The sequence below is a fragment of the Falco rusticolus genome, chromosome 8, assembly GCF_015220075.1.
Source record: "Falco rusticolus isolate bFalRus1 chromosome 8, bFalRus1.pri, whole genome shotgun sequence".
Lineage (NCBI taxonomy): Eukaryota > Metazoa > Chordata > Aves > Falconiformes > Falconidae > Falco > Falco rusticolus.
The window spans coordinates 50,523,330-50,539,692 of record NC_051194.1 but is presented as its reverse complement, the minus strand read 5'-3'; the positions used below and the strand labels follow the sequence as shown (position 1 = coordinate 50,539,692).

Genomic DNA, 16,363 nt, shown 5'->3' with positions numbered 1-16,363 from the left:
AGACAAATCACAGGGCATAGGAGAGTTGTAACATTTTCAGATCAAAGACCTCAACTGTAAAAAGAATCCAGATGTGGAAACCTTCCCATCTGCAAGACATCTCACTGACTCACAGGACCCTCTACAGACAAAGAAGTCTCCTGAAAACTGATTTTTTGGAAGGCTTATGCTTTTTTCTATGTTACGATTTATTTTATTTTACCTGTAAATTGTACCTTTGTAGCATTTCACATCTTTCCTTGTAAGATATTTACAGTAGCAACAGTTTGCAGACAGAGTAGTGGAAAAGCAAATTCTGAATGTAACAAAAATTGTAATATTTCTTCAGTAACTGTACTTCAGTTTATTATCATGTATCTCAAGAAACTAATTAAAATACTCTCCCAGAGGGCTGAGGGGAAGAACCAATCACTATTTCTTAAAATGAACTCTATGCAAAGAAATGGTGCTAATGTAATGTTAGGGATGATAAAACAAGCACAGGAAATGAATGTTAGGGTTGAAAGCTTATCCTTCAACTCTGCCTGCCCAAGCAGTCCCTTATATTATGCCTTAAACCATGATCTCTTTATACGATAAAATAAATTGTCAAGTCATACCAAAAATACTGTAACTGGGAACTTACATAAGGTTTGCATAGCGGTCACCATAAAAAGTTTACATACAGGGTTATCTGCAATGATACAGGAACGTGCTATTCTCTACCCAGGAAGGAGCAGTGCAGCAGCTATTGTCATTTAGGAGCTATTACTGGGAAAATATTCACAGTAAATATTTTCTTATGTTGCCTCCCTACTTCGCTTTTGGGAAGCTTTTCGCCCCCAAAACCAGCATCAGATTCACGACTGAGACTGACAACTGGAATAATGAATCCACAGCTGATCATTGTATCTCTTTTCCACCTTTGTAATCCGATTGTCATCTGATTATCAGTAAAACTGACACGGTGCAGTTTTTGTTGTGGGATGTAGATGCTATTCAACACTGTTTGCAGCATTACACAGAGACGCTGCAAAACAAAATAGCAGTGGGGCTAGCCAAAATCAGAAGTGCAACGAAAATTCAAGGCAGTTCTGTTCTCCTTGTCCTTTTACCTTTCTTCTAGGTTTTTCTAGTCCCTAGAAAAGATAACTAGCTCCTTGCTATGCAGTTTGATCCTACAGTTCAAAATGACCGGGTAATGATCTGCTGTATGGATAGTTCAAACTCCTTTTCCTCCCCGCTCTCCACAAATATACCTCTAAGCAGAAGAACTCTGGAAAACTTTAGTCCTAAAGGTTAGTGTTTTGACAAGTTATGACTGTGTGAAAACAAGAGATTAGAATGGAAACTGATTTGCAACTTTAATTATAGCAGCCACTAATGGCAACCACTATAATATATGATAATTATTTGGAGTAGGTTATGCTACACTACATAGGAGCTTTAAAAAAATAGACACCAAGGTTCACAGCTTTTTTTTTTTTTTTTTAAACTATGCTGATGACTTGGTTTGCCTGAAACTAAGTTTTACATTATTAAAAGGGATAAATCCATTTAACTTAATCATACTTTACACACCAGCTTCACACACAAAAATTAGATTTTGATACTGGAGGGAAAAAAGCAAGACTAAAACTATTAGAAAATGAAAAATAATCTCACCAGAATACAAGGTTAGCATTATGAGTTTAACCACACACACACAAAACCTGGGAAATGCAAAAGTCAAAATTTTCTATCAAAGTTTGAGCAAAATATGTATGCCCTTCCATGGGGTAATTCTCATTTCATGGGCTATGATGCTTAGGTAGTGACTTCTAGGCTAGCCATCTTTCATTAGACTGAACACGAGTGGCATACACAAGTCCATTGGATAAGAATCCTATTCCTTCCCTTGCTTCCTCTGGGAAGAAGGAGAAGGCGACAGAAAAAAGGGAAAAGGCCAACAGGAGATAAATAATTTGTATGCCAAAGCTGAAAACTTTGTAACCGAAGATTTCATTTAGGAAGCGTGTAAGATGTCCCGTTCCACAAAATACCATTTGAAAACACTGCTCTGCATATTGTTAAAAATTTATACAATCATTCAGTTATGACAAAAATAGTATTTCTCTGGCTATCTTCCTTAGCTCCTGCTTTTTTCAAAAGCCAAGTGGAGATTTCTTTTCAAAGATTCTACCAGTGTTGGCCTATCTCTGTAGAAAGGCACCTGAAAGATTTTAAACAGGGAAAAAAATACTGTCTACTCTTAAAACTCAAGTAAAAAAAAAAAATTCTAAATATTTTTTACTGCAACATGAAAAAGTAATCACATTGCAACAAACCATGAAAAAACTCAGCTCAAGAGGATCACACTGGGGAATGTACAGTGCTGGACCGGAATATATCCGGAAAACATTTATGATAAAAATTCAACTGTAACTATTTTTATGAAGACACTAGAAATACTAAATCTTCTTGAGCTAAAATTGCTAAATGCAAAAAACATCTTAAAAAAATAGTTACACCATCTAATTTGGGGACTGTAAACACAAAACTCAAACAAAGATCTGGGAAGGATCAATGCAAGGGATTAAATACATTCACAAACAAGACTACACTCCTCCTTAACTTGTAAATCAAACATATACTTCACATTTTGAAATGTCCCTGGAACTCCACGGAATCTAGCTTCATGAAGTTATTAATGTTTGTCAGAATAAAACACGCTAGCTGTTTTAAAGTGACATCTATAATTTAGGAGCCACATTTTTACCACAGAAGCCAGATATGTGTTCATTGTCGATAACTACTGAAATAAAAGTGGCAGAAGTTCTACAGATATTTAATAAAAGCATGGACATTTGGGGGACTAGCAAGACCTCAGAATATGAAAGATGGGATATTACTAAAACAAATCTTTCCAGCTGATAGCAAACAACCATACTTTTCTTTGTTAAACTTTGCCAACAACCACAACAAACAGTAAAAAGAGCCAACCGCCCAACAATGCATCCATGCCCTTCCACATCACCTTTTGATTGCCGTTCCTGTGCTCTACTCAAGATAATAAGGAACCCATCCTATTTGAATTGCATAATCTTCAGTGGTTTACTACAGAACAAGCCTTCTGTATTGCCTCAATGTTTGCATCAAAACACAGTCCAAGTTTACTTAAAGGTCAACAAACTACTTCTCAACTACAGTTTAGAAAAGCGCAAATCAGTGCTGCTGCCAGTTGTCATAACCAATTTCCCTCCTCTTGCCCAGTTCAATTGCTGTATCATTCTGTTATTTTCCCCAAACAAGAAATCACTATTCACAAGGTTCAGGGTATACTAGTCAGCACAGTGCCTCTATTCTGAAGGAACAGTTTTGTGCACTGACTGAGAGCTACTCAAAATCTTCTAAATGTGTAGAAGTTGTATTTCTGCTGGACAACCGACATGTACCTTTGAAGACCAGCTGCACTTCTGCACTCAGAAAAGCAGCACAGATTAAAACTACAGTTTATGACAAATAATAATAAGAGACTGAAACATCACAGAATTTCCTAGAAAACAAATCTCCTGACACCTTTATTAGTTTATAGGAAGTCCAATATAAAATTTCTTAGTACAAATCAATCAGTTAACAAGGGCTGTATTCCCACATCACATACACAAATGATGCTTCTCTGCTTTTTAGAGTCCATCAGTTTCTATGGTATAAAGACATGAAAATAAAGCAAAGCTACAAATTGGTCACTGTTTTTTCTGATGAACTATATCCTTACCCAGCCCTTTCATCATAATGAAGGCACTGCATCACCAATTAATTTTACTCAGTGATAGTGCCAATGACATAATTCTCCTGCCATTTTTATTTTCCTGGTGAAGCTTTCCCCCATCTAGGAGCGGCATAAATCACTTGGAGAAATTGTGTCAAGTGTTGGCTCTCAACCATCACTTAGAGAATGCTGCTTGGTGTTCTAGGCTTGCCCTGTAGTGCTGCGTACAAAGACCACAGGCACTGTGTGCATTAGGAAGGGTAAACTTGCACGGTCTTAAAATATTTTCCTTCAGTAATTCCTCCTCCTCCCCTCTCTACTGACAGTGAAATTTCACAGAAGGGCCCCATCTCCCATGTTCTGGGGTCATGTGGTTATCCGCCAGCTACTCATTCTTGAGGGATTATGAATCCTTGACAGATTCTTATTCACTTCAATACTGAAAAGCAGTGAGACTAGCAAAAAGCTTGCACGAGGGCCAAGGATAAATTATACTTATGCAGTAAAAGAGGTAAACCTTTTCCAAAATGGCATCTAACACAACATTTGGTATGCCCTGTTCAGCACATTCAAAGACAGGAACAAATCGCATCCAAACCAAGATTCTGGGTTCTTTTCCTCACCTGTACAAGCTTTTCTTTAATTAAGATTTTTCAGAACAATTCTGTTAGAAATGACTGAATACTTCAGTTCGATTGTATTCTGAGAAGGTGCCCAAGGGATACATCTTGTGTGTCAGCACATGAGAATGAATATGCCTAAGCTTGCATTCACTGCTACTACTACCAGCTGTTGAAGAACCAGCAGTACAGTTGATGATGTCCACTGGATACACTCACCTTTAAATGGAAGGTTTTCTCCTGACAGAAAATAACATTGTTTTACAATTTCCCAGCCAGCACAATATAAATTTCTTCACTTTCTTCTAGTGGTGCAACTACTCATTCTTGAAGGTTACACTGCTAATTGAGGCCATCACAGTTTCTTCTATGCTTTTGTTGTCTTCTCTAATCCTCTCTCACCTCTATTCCAGAGAAAATGTACTGGGCTAAAACTGATCCAACTCCTCCGCTACACATCTCCTCCATGTCATTAACACTTCTTCCAAACTCCTAGGGTTAAAGCACAAGTTCCTAGTCTAATCTGTCATTCACTGGTTGAAAACATTGATAGAGAACAGATTTCTTACAAAGTGTTCTTAAAAGTTACTTCATTATCATCTGTACTTTCTCATAGTAGCTATGCATTAATGTAATTGCTATTTTCTCCCCCTAACACTTTAATAATCTAAGTGCATTAACAGATCAACTATCTTCAAACCTACGCTTAAATAGCATAAGAAACTACCACCTTAACCACGTGTTACCATCTTCTCAGCTCTATCACCACCACAACTCATACGATGCTCTGTAGGCTCCACACCAAGCTTCCTTGAAATCTTTGAAGATTTGTACAAAACCAGTCCAAAAAGTTGATATTCCCTCCTACCCACTTCTGCCTTTATGCCACAGCTCACCTTCCCCTCAGTCGCATCAATGCAGATTTGGTGTAAAACTGAGTAATGGAACTGACCTTGTCAAAAGCCTTTCTTTTCATACAAAATATGCCTAATTGCAGTCCTATTTCAATTCAATTCACAGTGTCCCTGTCACTTTATAAATGATTTTGTTTCATTCTCTACTTATAGGCCTTAAACAGAAATTTGAAATTCATTTAAACTAAGAAAACTACATTGTGTTCATTTCTAAAAAAATTATTCTGCAGAGTGGCTTCAGAAAATACACATCCAGTCTGACAGTACTAAAAAGTGACTGATGACATAAACCAGAATATTAAAATCTCTCCTGACCCTTGATCCCAAAGACAATCACAGCCTTAAGCAACGCAGTTTTTCCTAAACCCATGATGTTTTTGTTTTTCGGAAGTCTTTCTCTTCAAGACATCATTTGTTAAATTACTGTTAGAAGCCAGTAACATTGAAAAGTCTGTTAAAATTCTGAGCCATCATCTTCATTTCCTCATTAATGCTCTTAATGAACTTAACTGGCTCCAAAATGCAGTTCTGAAGCTAGTTTCAACCCAAGCCAACTCAACAAATGTATTCCATACATACAACATAGATAACAAAATAATGATTTTAAAATACCAAACCACTTTTTCCCCCACTAATAGCATAACTCTCACTAGCGACCTCTCAAACTTTATTCTTTTAATTGTATCTGAATCAAAACAACGTTTAAATTGAAGAGTAACCTCCCTCAGCTCCGCCTGCTCCTCATTTGGTTACTTTTTGAAATATTTATTTAAATATCCAAAATTACACTCAGAATAAGAATAATCTGGTTCAGATCAAACCATAAACTAGCTAATAGCTAGCAGCATCCCGATTTACATTTTCTACATCCTTCTGGATGAAAAACAATGGTTTTGAGGTGTTTTAAAAGTGTGAACTGTAATTGAATGCATCCCTTCACTAACAAAGAAATTAGCATTTAGTTCAATATTGGCTTCCTTACAGAATACTACATACCTTGTATCTGGCATATTCATTTGCTAATCATTCCTAAATATGTAAGTTGGCCAATATCTTTAACAAATATGCCCCAAGGTTAAGGGACTCCGAGTATGTCTAATAATGTTTTAGCAAATAATGCATTCACATTTAAAATCAAGTAAAGGACATTTCCATTTCTTCAGGCTGTAGAGCTTAATCAGTTAAGATCTACAGGTTTTTTATTTTTATGGGGATAGGAAGGAGAGGTTGAGCAGCACCTTGGGATAGCAGTCATGGGTTATTATACCAACATTCTCAAATATAAATCTGCACAGTACTTTGCCTGAATTTATATACAACAAAATTGCTACATACTCATATATATACTCATGATTCAATTTCATGTTGCTTCAGGTTAAAACAAGCCACACTTTCATGTGCTTGAACACAATTCCCATGGCTGCAGTTTTTACAGTACATTTATGCGTAGCCTAAATCACTCCTGTGCATAAAGATTTATGGAAAGTAAGGGTGTTGGAGATAAATAATAAAACACCCTCTTTCCTTTCTTTTTTTCTTGGACCATGCTTATTTTCACCTTCCAATACAACATTAAAAAAATAATCCATATTGCCATTTGTTCTCCAAAAATTACCTTTTAATACAGCTAAAAGAAAGAACCAACACTATTGAAAATGGATTCTGATAAATTATTACATAGAAATTCTTCTCTGACAACTGTGGTAATGTATGGAAAAATGTATGTGTATAGAAGGTTGTTAAAGGGAAAATCATCCTTCCAATGACTTGTATAGAAGACATTGATTTCTTCTTCATTTTCACTCTACCCTTAAGTTTCAAAAAAAGTGTACCACTTATGTGGGAAGGGACCACACAACATTTATTTCTAGCATTTTTGAATTTGTTTTGCTTATTTTTAACATAATGCTATAAATACAAGTCCAGGCTGGGTATGCCACCTAAATTTGGTCAGTACAAGCATGCACTCTAAGTCACTTTCTTTGGCCTTGTAAAAATTCTTGAAATCACAGTATAAGGAGAATCTTTTATTTGCTAACATATTCAAACACCATAGTTCGAAGCAAAAAAAATTATGCAACTGAGCGGTTATGTCAGGTGCCAAGATCAGTAGAAAGGGTGGCTCTGTTCTTTTATCACCAGCAGTTCAAAATAAAGAGTAGACAAGGCAAAGACAAATATACCACAAGTCACAGGATATGAATTTTACCAGTGATCCAGAAAGCGCTGTCATTATCTCAACACAGCAACAGAGAAGAACATTAGGACTTACACCTGATATGGGACTAATCTGTACCCTATTACTCTGAATGAAGCTGTAAATTGAGAAGTCTTTGACCACTGTGTAAATGATGGATGCTAAAGCGGGGAACCAGTCACTATACCTCCACACACTTTGTGCAAGAACATCTGTACACAGAAGGCAAGGTTCTGCTCATGCCTGCAAAATGAAATTACCACTACCGCTATACTTCCCTTTTCATCTATTTAGATTTCTACAACAATAACATGCCACTGATTTTTATTTTTTAAAGTAGATTCAAGCAAAAACTAAATCATCTGCAAATAACTTGAGTTCTTCAAATACACCAACTCCAGACAACACTAGTTTTGGATTCATGCTAGTTGTGAATTCAGCAGTTAAAACATGCATCAGTTCATATGACTCATGGCACACACATGACAGCAGAGAAACCTAGCTAAACAATCAGATGGCAGCAGTTCATGCCCTTTGCTCCTGTCCATCTGTCCAATCAACACCACAAAAATGCACTGAGAGTCAACAAACTAAACCATATCTGCTCTATAAGCAAGTAACCTACACATTTTGCTGCATGCGCCAAGTTCCTTTCATTGCAGGATTTGCTTTGGAGACTGACAATGACAAACTGATGCAACGTTAGCAGTACTGAACGCTTTTTGATCACCCATCCTGATTTCCTAATATTATTCACTGAGGATGCTAATTTATAATTATAATAATTATTATTTTGCAAATAGATATGACTGGAAAACAGAGTAAGCACTCAAAAGGTTTCTGGGCCTAAATATATATAAAACTGAAAAGATAAACATCAACGTTAAATGAGTTTCCGTTGTGAATCTATGTAATTATAGACTAGTCTTAACAGATTTGCTTCTTGTGTATACATCAATGCTCAAAGCCAGAAAGACCTTCACTAAACAATTTCATTAGCTCCCTAATTTAATGAATTTACTACTTTTTCATACAGTTCACAATCAAAATCTGGATTCTTGGGGCTCTCGTGTTTTAAAATTTTCTGTTATCTACCTTTGATGAGCCTTCTGACGGTGATGCCACCATGTAATCTGTGCCTTTGTAATCTTATAATTAGGCAATGGATGCATTATACATGTTTCAAGGTGAAAAAGAATGTTTCATAAGTGAATAGCAGTAGATTTCACATTTATGTCCTGTACTATGCCAATTCTGTCGTCTACTTAGAGTTTATGACATTATTCTGGTCTAGAGACACCCATGTGGATTTCTGGACCTTGTAACCTGCAAGGCTGGTTATGTCTACCCAGATGTGCAGAGACACTTGATTCAGAGGCAACTCAGGTTAAAAAGAAACAAACTACATCTCAGGTGCATTTTTAAGGTCTCAGAGCTCCCCTCCTGGACTCCAGTTCTGCGATTTTTCTGTTCATCATATTGGATTTACTTTGGAAGTGACTGACAGAACTCAGTAAAGTACTACTCAGAAAAGCTGTAAGGGGACAGCATCCCATGACTACTGGCAAAAGAAGTCCCAGCAGTTATATACTTTTCAGATAGGGGACACCTCCCCTTTGTTACCAAATCTGCTGCACAGTTCCTCTGCAGTGCTGAACCAATCTTTCTCACAACCTCAACTCCGGGTCGAGAGGAGCACTGCCCATCGTTTTTTTGGTTTGTTTTTTTTTTTTTTTTTTTTTTTTCCAGTGGCAAACAATGCACTGGAATCAATAATGGGTACACAGCCGCATGTTGGGATGAGGAGTTACTATTGGCCTTAACTGCAGTTAAGTAATGAGCAAAATATAAAAACTAAGAAACAACTTTCCTTCCCCCCCCAGAAATCCATCTTGGAGCGTGCATGTGAATGCTCTATTTGGAAGTAGTTTTTATACCATTTTTGGGGGGTTTTATTTACATTAGAAGCATTTTATATCGTAGTCACTTAAGATTTTCTTGTTTCTTTTCCTTTTACCCTTCCAGCCAGAAGCTTCTGCTTAAAATCTTTCAAAAGGTGGGAAGTCAAACATGGTACTTCACTACTTGACAGAAAATGACTGCAAAACAAGTCCTAGCTTCCATCTTCCGCAGTTTCTTTATTTGCCAACCTACATGCCAGCAATTTTACTTCTCTATTGTTATGTATATAAAACAGGATGGGTGCAGTTTTTTCTTAGTCCCTCCAGTTCTTTAAATTATCTCAAGTAATAGATTTACCTTCACATCACCACGCAAGAGAAGGTTAGTGCCCTCCAATCAGACAATAGATAATAATCCCTTTTGTGTTTTACTTCCATAGTAGATTCACTTTCATATTTCATATTTGTAGCATAGTAGCATTTTCAACAGCTACCTTCTATGAGCAACAGTTTTTGAAAGATCTTAAAGACATCTTCATACCCAATTTTTATTTTATTTTTTTAATTTTAAAATCAATATTTTATATTTATTTCCTTTTTGGCACCCAATTTATTTTAGCTTTTAACCATTATGATTTAGTGACTCATACACATTCTCAAACCATTGTTTCTTGGTGTCAAGAGCAGGTTGCTTGTATGAATTTGAATCTCACAATATAAATTAACACAGACCGGTATAAAAGGAAGTAGAAGTTACCTGACAGTTCTGAATATGCCCCCAAGCACACTCCCATTGCCCAATTTTACAATGGCGCTTGTGCACAGTCTTTCTAGTGACTTCTGTGGGAACTATAAGTAAACCTTTCTAAAAGAAGACTCAGTAAAGTTGAATGTTATTTTTTCTGGCAGACTACATACAATATACTTTTTGACTCAAGTCTGTAAACACATTCCTTTGTTGAAGAGTATTTCCATTCCTAAAATAATAGCTAATGCATTACTCTTCGTCAAGACAGTGGAACAGAACTGCAAAAGGATTAATTTCTGGTCTGGTTATGCAGTAGCTTTGAAATTCTGCCTTAAGAACTTCCCCCTCTGTTAATTTCATCCATTCTTATCCTGCATTAATAACTGTTTGACTTTCCTTGCACTCTGTTAAGAGAAGTATGCACATTTTATGTTACATTAAAATATGACACTAAGATGACAACAAAAATCAGCAATACAAAAACTAAGACCAACCTAGAGAGTTTCAGGGGAAAAAAAAAATTCAGCACCACCAGAAAGCTACCTTGAAACTATATAAGAAATTAAATGTTCTCTATTAATTGTGCAACAAAAACTGATCCAACAAAACAACAGAAATGTGTCTAAAGACATCCTAATGGTAGGTGTCGAAGCTACTCCATCAACACTTGAATTTGAAAAAACAGATAAAGAATGAGTGCCACAAAGAATTAAAATTAAAAAGAAAAGCTTATTTGACTTTCTTTGAAGCGTAAGAACTTTGCAAATTTTTCCTTGAACTTTCATTAAAACATGACTTGGTTTTCAACTGCAATAACTCTTCAAACTTCCACCTGCAAATGCTTTCCCAGTATTGAAAGAACCTTTTACTTTCTGCTTCACCCACCCTGCAAGATTTTCTTCACAGCTTTGATGGGTAGAGGACCATAACCTTACCACTCTTCAAGCATTTATAAAGATCTACTGCAATACCGACTGCCTGTGTTTGTCACTGTCAATGAAGAAATAAACAACTTGTCCTATGAAAGTTAGCCTTTGTCAAGTGTAGTTCTGCAATCATTTATATTCTATATGAAAACGACTTCTGTTATTGCTGTTTCGCTATATTTTTTAGACATATAAAACTTGTACAGCAATTCTTTCTGCTCATTTTTACAAATGCTCCCTTTTTTCCTCTGCTCCTTCTTTTCCTCAGCTAAGATTTCAATACAATGGATAGAATAGTCTTTTAGAAGAAAACAAAACACAAACCTTTCTTCAGCTTCAGTAAAAAGGGTACTTGCAATTAGCTGCTACAGAAGGCTGACCATTGTCCCCATCACTGTAGCACCTCTGCAGAACTTACTCCCTGATGCTTGTGTTTAAGAAGAAAAAGCAAGAAACAGAGATGGTGCAGATAGGATAAGGATAAAAAGCTGACCTATGTGTCACCCCACCCCTTCTTACCCAGATCCATGCTTTTGGAGGCTTTCAGATTAATTGATTCAGACTGCTTGGCTGGTGTCAAAGATCTGAAGTTGATGTGCTGATCTGTTAAATGCACTGCTGAATTTATGATAGGGCTACAGAAAAAAAAAAAAAGACATGTAAAATATTTAGGCAGCAGTTCAAAACATGAGTGAACTAATTAAAGCATTCACAAGTATACATGTGTTTCTTCCTCCAGTTGCTTACAGCCATGCATTTTAAAATCAGTTACTGATCCTCAACTTCCTTTTCTGAGACTTAACACCTCCAGTGACTTGTTTTTCATCACGGATTCAAATATAACCATAAATGTTTAGTGATGATTGCTTTTAAACACTCATATTTTATTTAGCAGAAGAGGGACATACGAGTACCTGCTTTTGGTTTTGTTTTTCTCATGCTTTTTTTTTTTGTTTTAGGTTGGGGTTTTTTTGTATTTTGCTAGCTCTATTTAGCCACTACATTTCCAAATTACTTATTTCTACAGAAAGTTGGAAAAATACCACCAATGTACACAGCTCAATCCTATTTCATCAGTTAATATGAAGTTATTTCACAGCCTTGCACCACTTCTGCAGAGGCTGGAGCCTGGAGGTCTTATGAAGGATACCATAACACTGAAAAATTCCTAAGTATTGTAGTTTCAGTTTTGGGGTTCGTGGGGGTTTGTTTTTGTTTGGTTTTTTTTAAATGATTTTACTTAATGTTAGGCAGATATCTAAACATTTCAAAATGTTCCAAAATAATAATAAAAAACCCACAAACATAAAAAACATTTATTTCCAAACTCTTCAATCAAAATGTTTGGTTTTACAGTATCAAAACACCTTTCCCCATTTTTTGCTGCAACACAATTTCAGTGAAATCAGCATGACTTGACATAGCAATTCAATTTCAACAGAACTTAAGTGCCAAATGGAAAACCAATACAACATTGAATAAAAGTCAGGGTGGAAGAAAGGGCCTGTAAATTTCATCATCATTTTAATACACCATCATCATTTAAGAGAGTGTTTCTGCTCCCAGCTTCTTGAAAAACTATTAATAGATTCTAGCAAACAACTGCAGCTGAGAATTTAATGCAGAGTTCCATTAGTCTATGTAGACTTTTTGTTCGTTTACCATGTCATACATACCTGCCTGGGAGACCAGAAATTATGAAATGACTCTACTGAAATTTCTCTATGTTAGCAAAGAGAAAATAGTTACAAGAGTTTTCATGGTATCAAGAATTCGAGGTATCCATACTAAAACATATCTACTCTTCAATACTATGTGCAACCAATAATTTCAAGGGTAGTTTTTTAATCACATCCATGTGGCACAAGGGAAGAAGTATGGCTAAGTTTTTATTTGAAATGCAGGCTTCCCTAATATCATTGCAATAAAACAGTTGCATATCAAAACCGAACACACACACACACACACTGAGTAAACAGTGTTCAACATTGAATTTTCAGCATCTAGAAGTATGATAGGTTGAAATGATGCTTGGATTTGAATCCTGTGCTGCTTGTGAAAGTCAAAGCATATGCCATCATGAACCTTCAACATGTCTCCACTTTTTTTCCTGCACTTCCAAACTTCTGTATTTACCAAGGAAATTAAAGCTTGTAGCTGCCGTCAAGCACGTTTAGAGTATCTTTACAAAAGGTATTCCCAAAATATCTGAAAAATCTACCCAATGCATTTATAACTGGTAAAGTGTCCATAAATTCTTCCCCTACACTTTCAATGTTCAAACTTACCGAAGATTCACTTTGTAACCTCCAGAATGTCTTTGGCTGACATGCTGCCTAAGAAAATTCAGTTTCCTGCAAACTGAATTTGGCTACGAGTCTTAAAGCTTTAAAAGACTTCAGGAACTGCATCCACACATAGCAACCACTGCTACAGTCTTAAATTAACTTTTTTTAAAATTTTTTAATTGGGATTATGGTTTGGGATTCTTTTTATTTTACTGAATACATGCTGGGTATTGTGATCCACTGTGATCATGGACAGCAGGCATACTGCAGCTTATGAACAACTGAAATGAACAACACAGTAAATGCTGAAATAACATTCCCAGATTATATTAAAGGATCACTCAGATGACTAAAAACATTAGTATAATGTTTTAAAAAATAAAAAGTGATTTTTAAATCAATTAGAACTACTATCACAACCACTAATGAGCAATTAGGGCTGTAACTATTAAGAATAGCCAAAGTCCAACCTATGATTATAATCCTCATTCAGCAGATCCTCACTGGGATGAGGTGGGAGAGGTGGAGGGGTTTCATTTTCACCACTGCCACGATCAGACACTGGCAACTCTGAAATAAAATTTAAAAAGGGGTTAAATAAGCCAGAGAAACAAGTACATTACACCAGTTCACTGATCAATGACTGGACTGGAAGGCCTCAAGCAATGCTGAAGTGAGTCACAAATTATTCAAATCCCTAAACTAACTAAACTAGAATTAAAATCACACCAAGCAGAAAATATACCCCTTGGGATTTCCTGAAGAGCTGATTTTCAGATTTGCATATGCATAATTAAAGATAAATATAGGGAAACTTTGTGCTTATAGTGAAGTTGAGTGCAAGGCACAAATTGCTTTACTCCATTTGAGTGGATTTTCACCTCTGCATAGCTGCACCCCAACCGATGGTAGGCTCATGCTTTCATTCCCTTTGATGGGGAGCATTTGCCACCTTTCACGTACAGAAGAGAACCACACTCTCAGCAAAGAGTTCAGAAGAAAAACTTCTGTTATCCCATGCAAGAGAAAAAAGGGGCATTTCCGAATTACAGTCTCCATTTTCTTACCATTATGGTAATTCCTTCTTTACCTTTACAACAGGCATTCGTCTCACACTAGAAAATTACTTTGGACTGAGAAAAATATTAACTACTCAAACTGTTCAGTTGTTTGCAAAGCAACACCACTTCTGTACCTGCAGTACTTAATATGACTGCTCTGCCTGCTGTAAGCCAGTTCATTACTGCCCTGTAAATTCACCTCTCAATCTAAAGGTCTAATCTTAAAAAAAAAAACGTCCCTACATTTTTCAGTGTAGAACATGTCTTCACCCCTCCAAAACTTAACAGGAAACACAAACACTGATTTTTGGGTTTCAGTGACAGGTAAGCGATTTAACAACGCTGACATACCACACTCATGTGACCTGTTCTGTGGCACTGAATGTTGTCAGTCAATCCTGCTTGCAAGTACTAATCTAATTTAAGAGAAAAGGGTTTACCAGGAGGCAATCAAGGCAGACAGCAACAGACTATATTTATTAGATAAGAGCAATGAGACAGTTCCCTAAAAGCAAGCAAGCAAAGAAACCCCAACAAAACCACACTGTTAGCTCAAGAACCCTATAAAACTACTGGCTGGGCAGCTTCCTACCTAAAGATCAGAAATACAAGAAATATTTCAAACCCTGTATCTCAGGAAAAGTTAGACCATCATTCAAAGAAAGTGAAGGTGAGCAAATGAAAAGTTCTAATGAGGCCTTAAAAAATGCTGATTGCCAGTCTGATGCAGAAAACAGGTATGCTACCTAACATATGCACACTGTCTTCTCGCATTATGATCACATTCTTTCAGGTTGCAATTTAAGGACAGGAATCAGAAATGAGGAGAAAATGGCAAGTTCCCACAGTAAAACAAATTTAGAACAAATGGAAACTCATACTGTTCAATGTTATTAGATGATCTGAAAGATGAAGTGGAAGATGAAAAAATTTACTCATGTAAACCCACTCAGAACTACCAAAAATAAGCAGACTATGAACCTCTGCAAAAAGACTGCAGGCTATTAAGTAAACAGGAAAGGCAGGTGGAATTCCCTGTCAGTGACTGTGAAGTGATACACATATGGCAGTGGGGGAATTCTCTTGACACACACACAAAGGCTATTACTTCAGCAATTACGACTCCGGAACAGTACAATAAAAGTGCACTGGATCGTTCTTTTAATATATGCTTAGTGAAGTCAAAAAGAAACAAGACATTAGAGCCTCAAGAAAAGTCCAAACACTCCATTGAGAACTCAGAGTTAATGGTGTGCCTATTTTTGAAATAGCTTCTAAGGTTTCATTCTTCCTATCTGAAAAAAGGATGCAATTTAATTCAGAAACAATTTGAAAAGGTGGCAAGGGTAGTTGGACACATGTAGAAACATTTCTACAAGGACCACAGACTAGGATTCTTTGTTTTAGAGTAAGAAGCAATAAAAGGGTATACAAGCAGTCTATGGAATTGTAAAAGCCATGCATAAGGTGAAAAGGAAGCTTTCACTGACTCTCATACACAGTAAATAGCAGGCACTCAGTGTCACTGTCAAGTTGCACACCTAGAACTAATATGAGGTAGTGTTTTTTTCCGGTGCAATTAAAACATGGAACTCATTGTCATGAGGCTGTTTGGGAAATCCACTTTTTTAAAATATATTAAGAAGTGGACTAAAAGGTAGAGTGGTATCAATGACACAATAGTCCAGACAGTACATCTGATTTAGGAAGTCCCTAAACTACTGACTGCCCTAAGTAGGAAAGAGATGCCTGATGGAAGGGAACAAAAACAAACAAAAAATACCCCAAAACCCCAAAAAACTGAAACAAAAAGAAAACACCACACCCTACACTGTGCTTTATCCTCTTTGAGCAACCTCTGATAGCCATAACAAGAGACTGACCATATCATGTAGTTACATTAACTTTGATTCACAGTAATTAATAAATCATTTCACAAAGGGTGTTTGGTGGCGTTACCACGTTGTTTGTTACCACT

General features: G+C 36.4%; 1 protein-coding gene across 1 annotated transcript in view; it reads right to left on the bottom strand.

The window, feature by feature from the left end:
• The window catches only part of PARD3B (par-3 family cell polarity regulator beta), a 413,185-nt gene that overhangs the window by 175,626 nt on the left and 221,196 nt on the right, over window positions 1-16,363 (bottom strand). The window contains exons 14-15 of the mRNA XM_037397959.1: window positions 13,795-13,894; window positions 11,556-11,671 (exon numbers count right to left, since the gene is read on the bottom strand). Of these exons, the coding sequence (XP_037253856.1) occupies window positions 11,556-11,671; window positions 13,795-13,894 (216 nt within the window). The remainder of the gene's footprint in view (window positions 1-11,555; window positions 11,672-13,794; window positions 13,895-16,363) is intronic.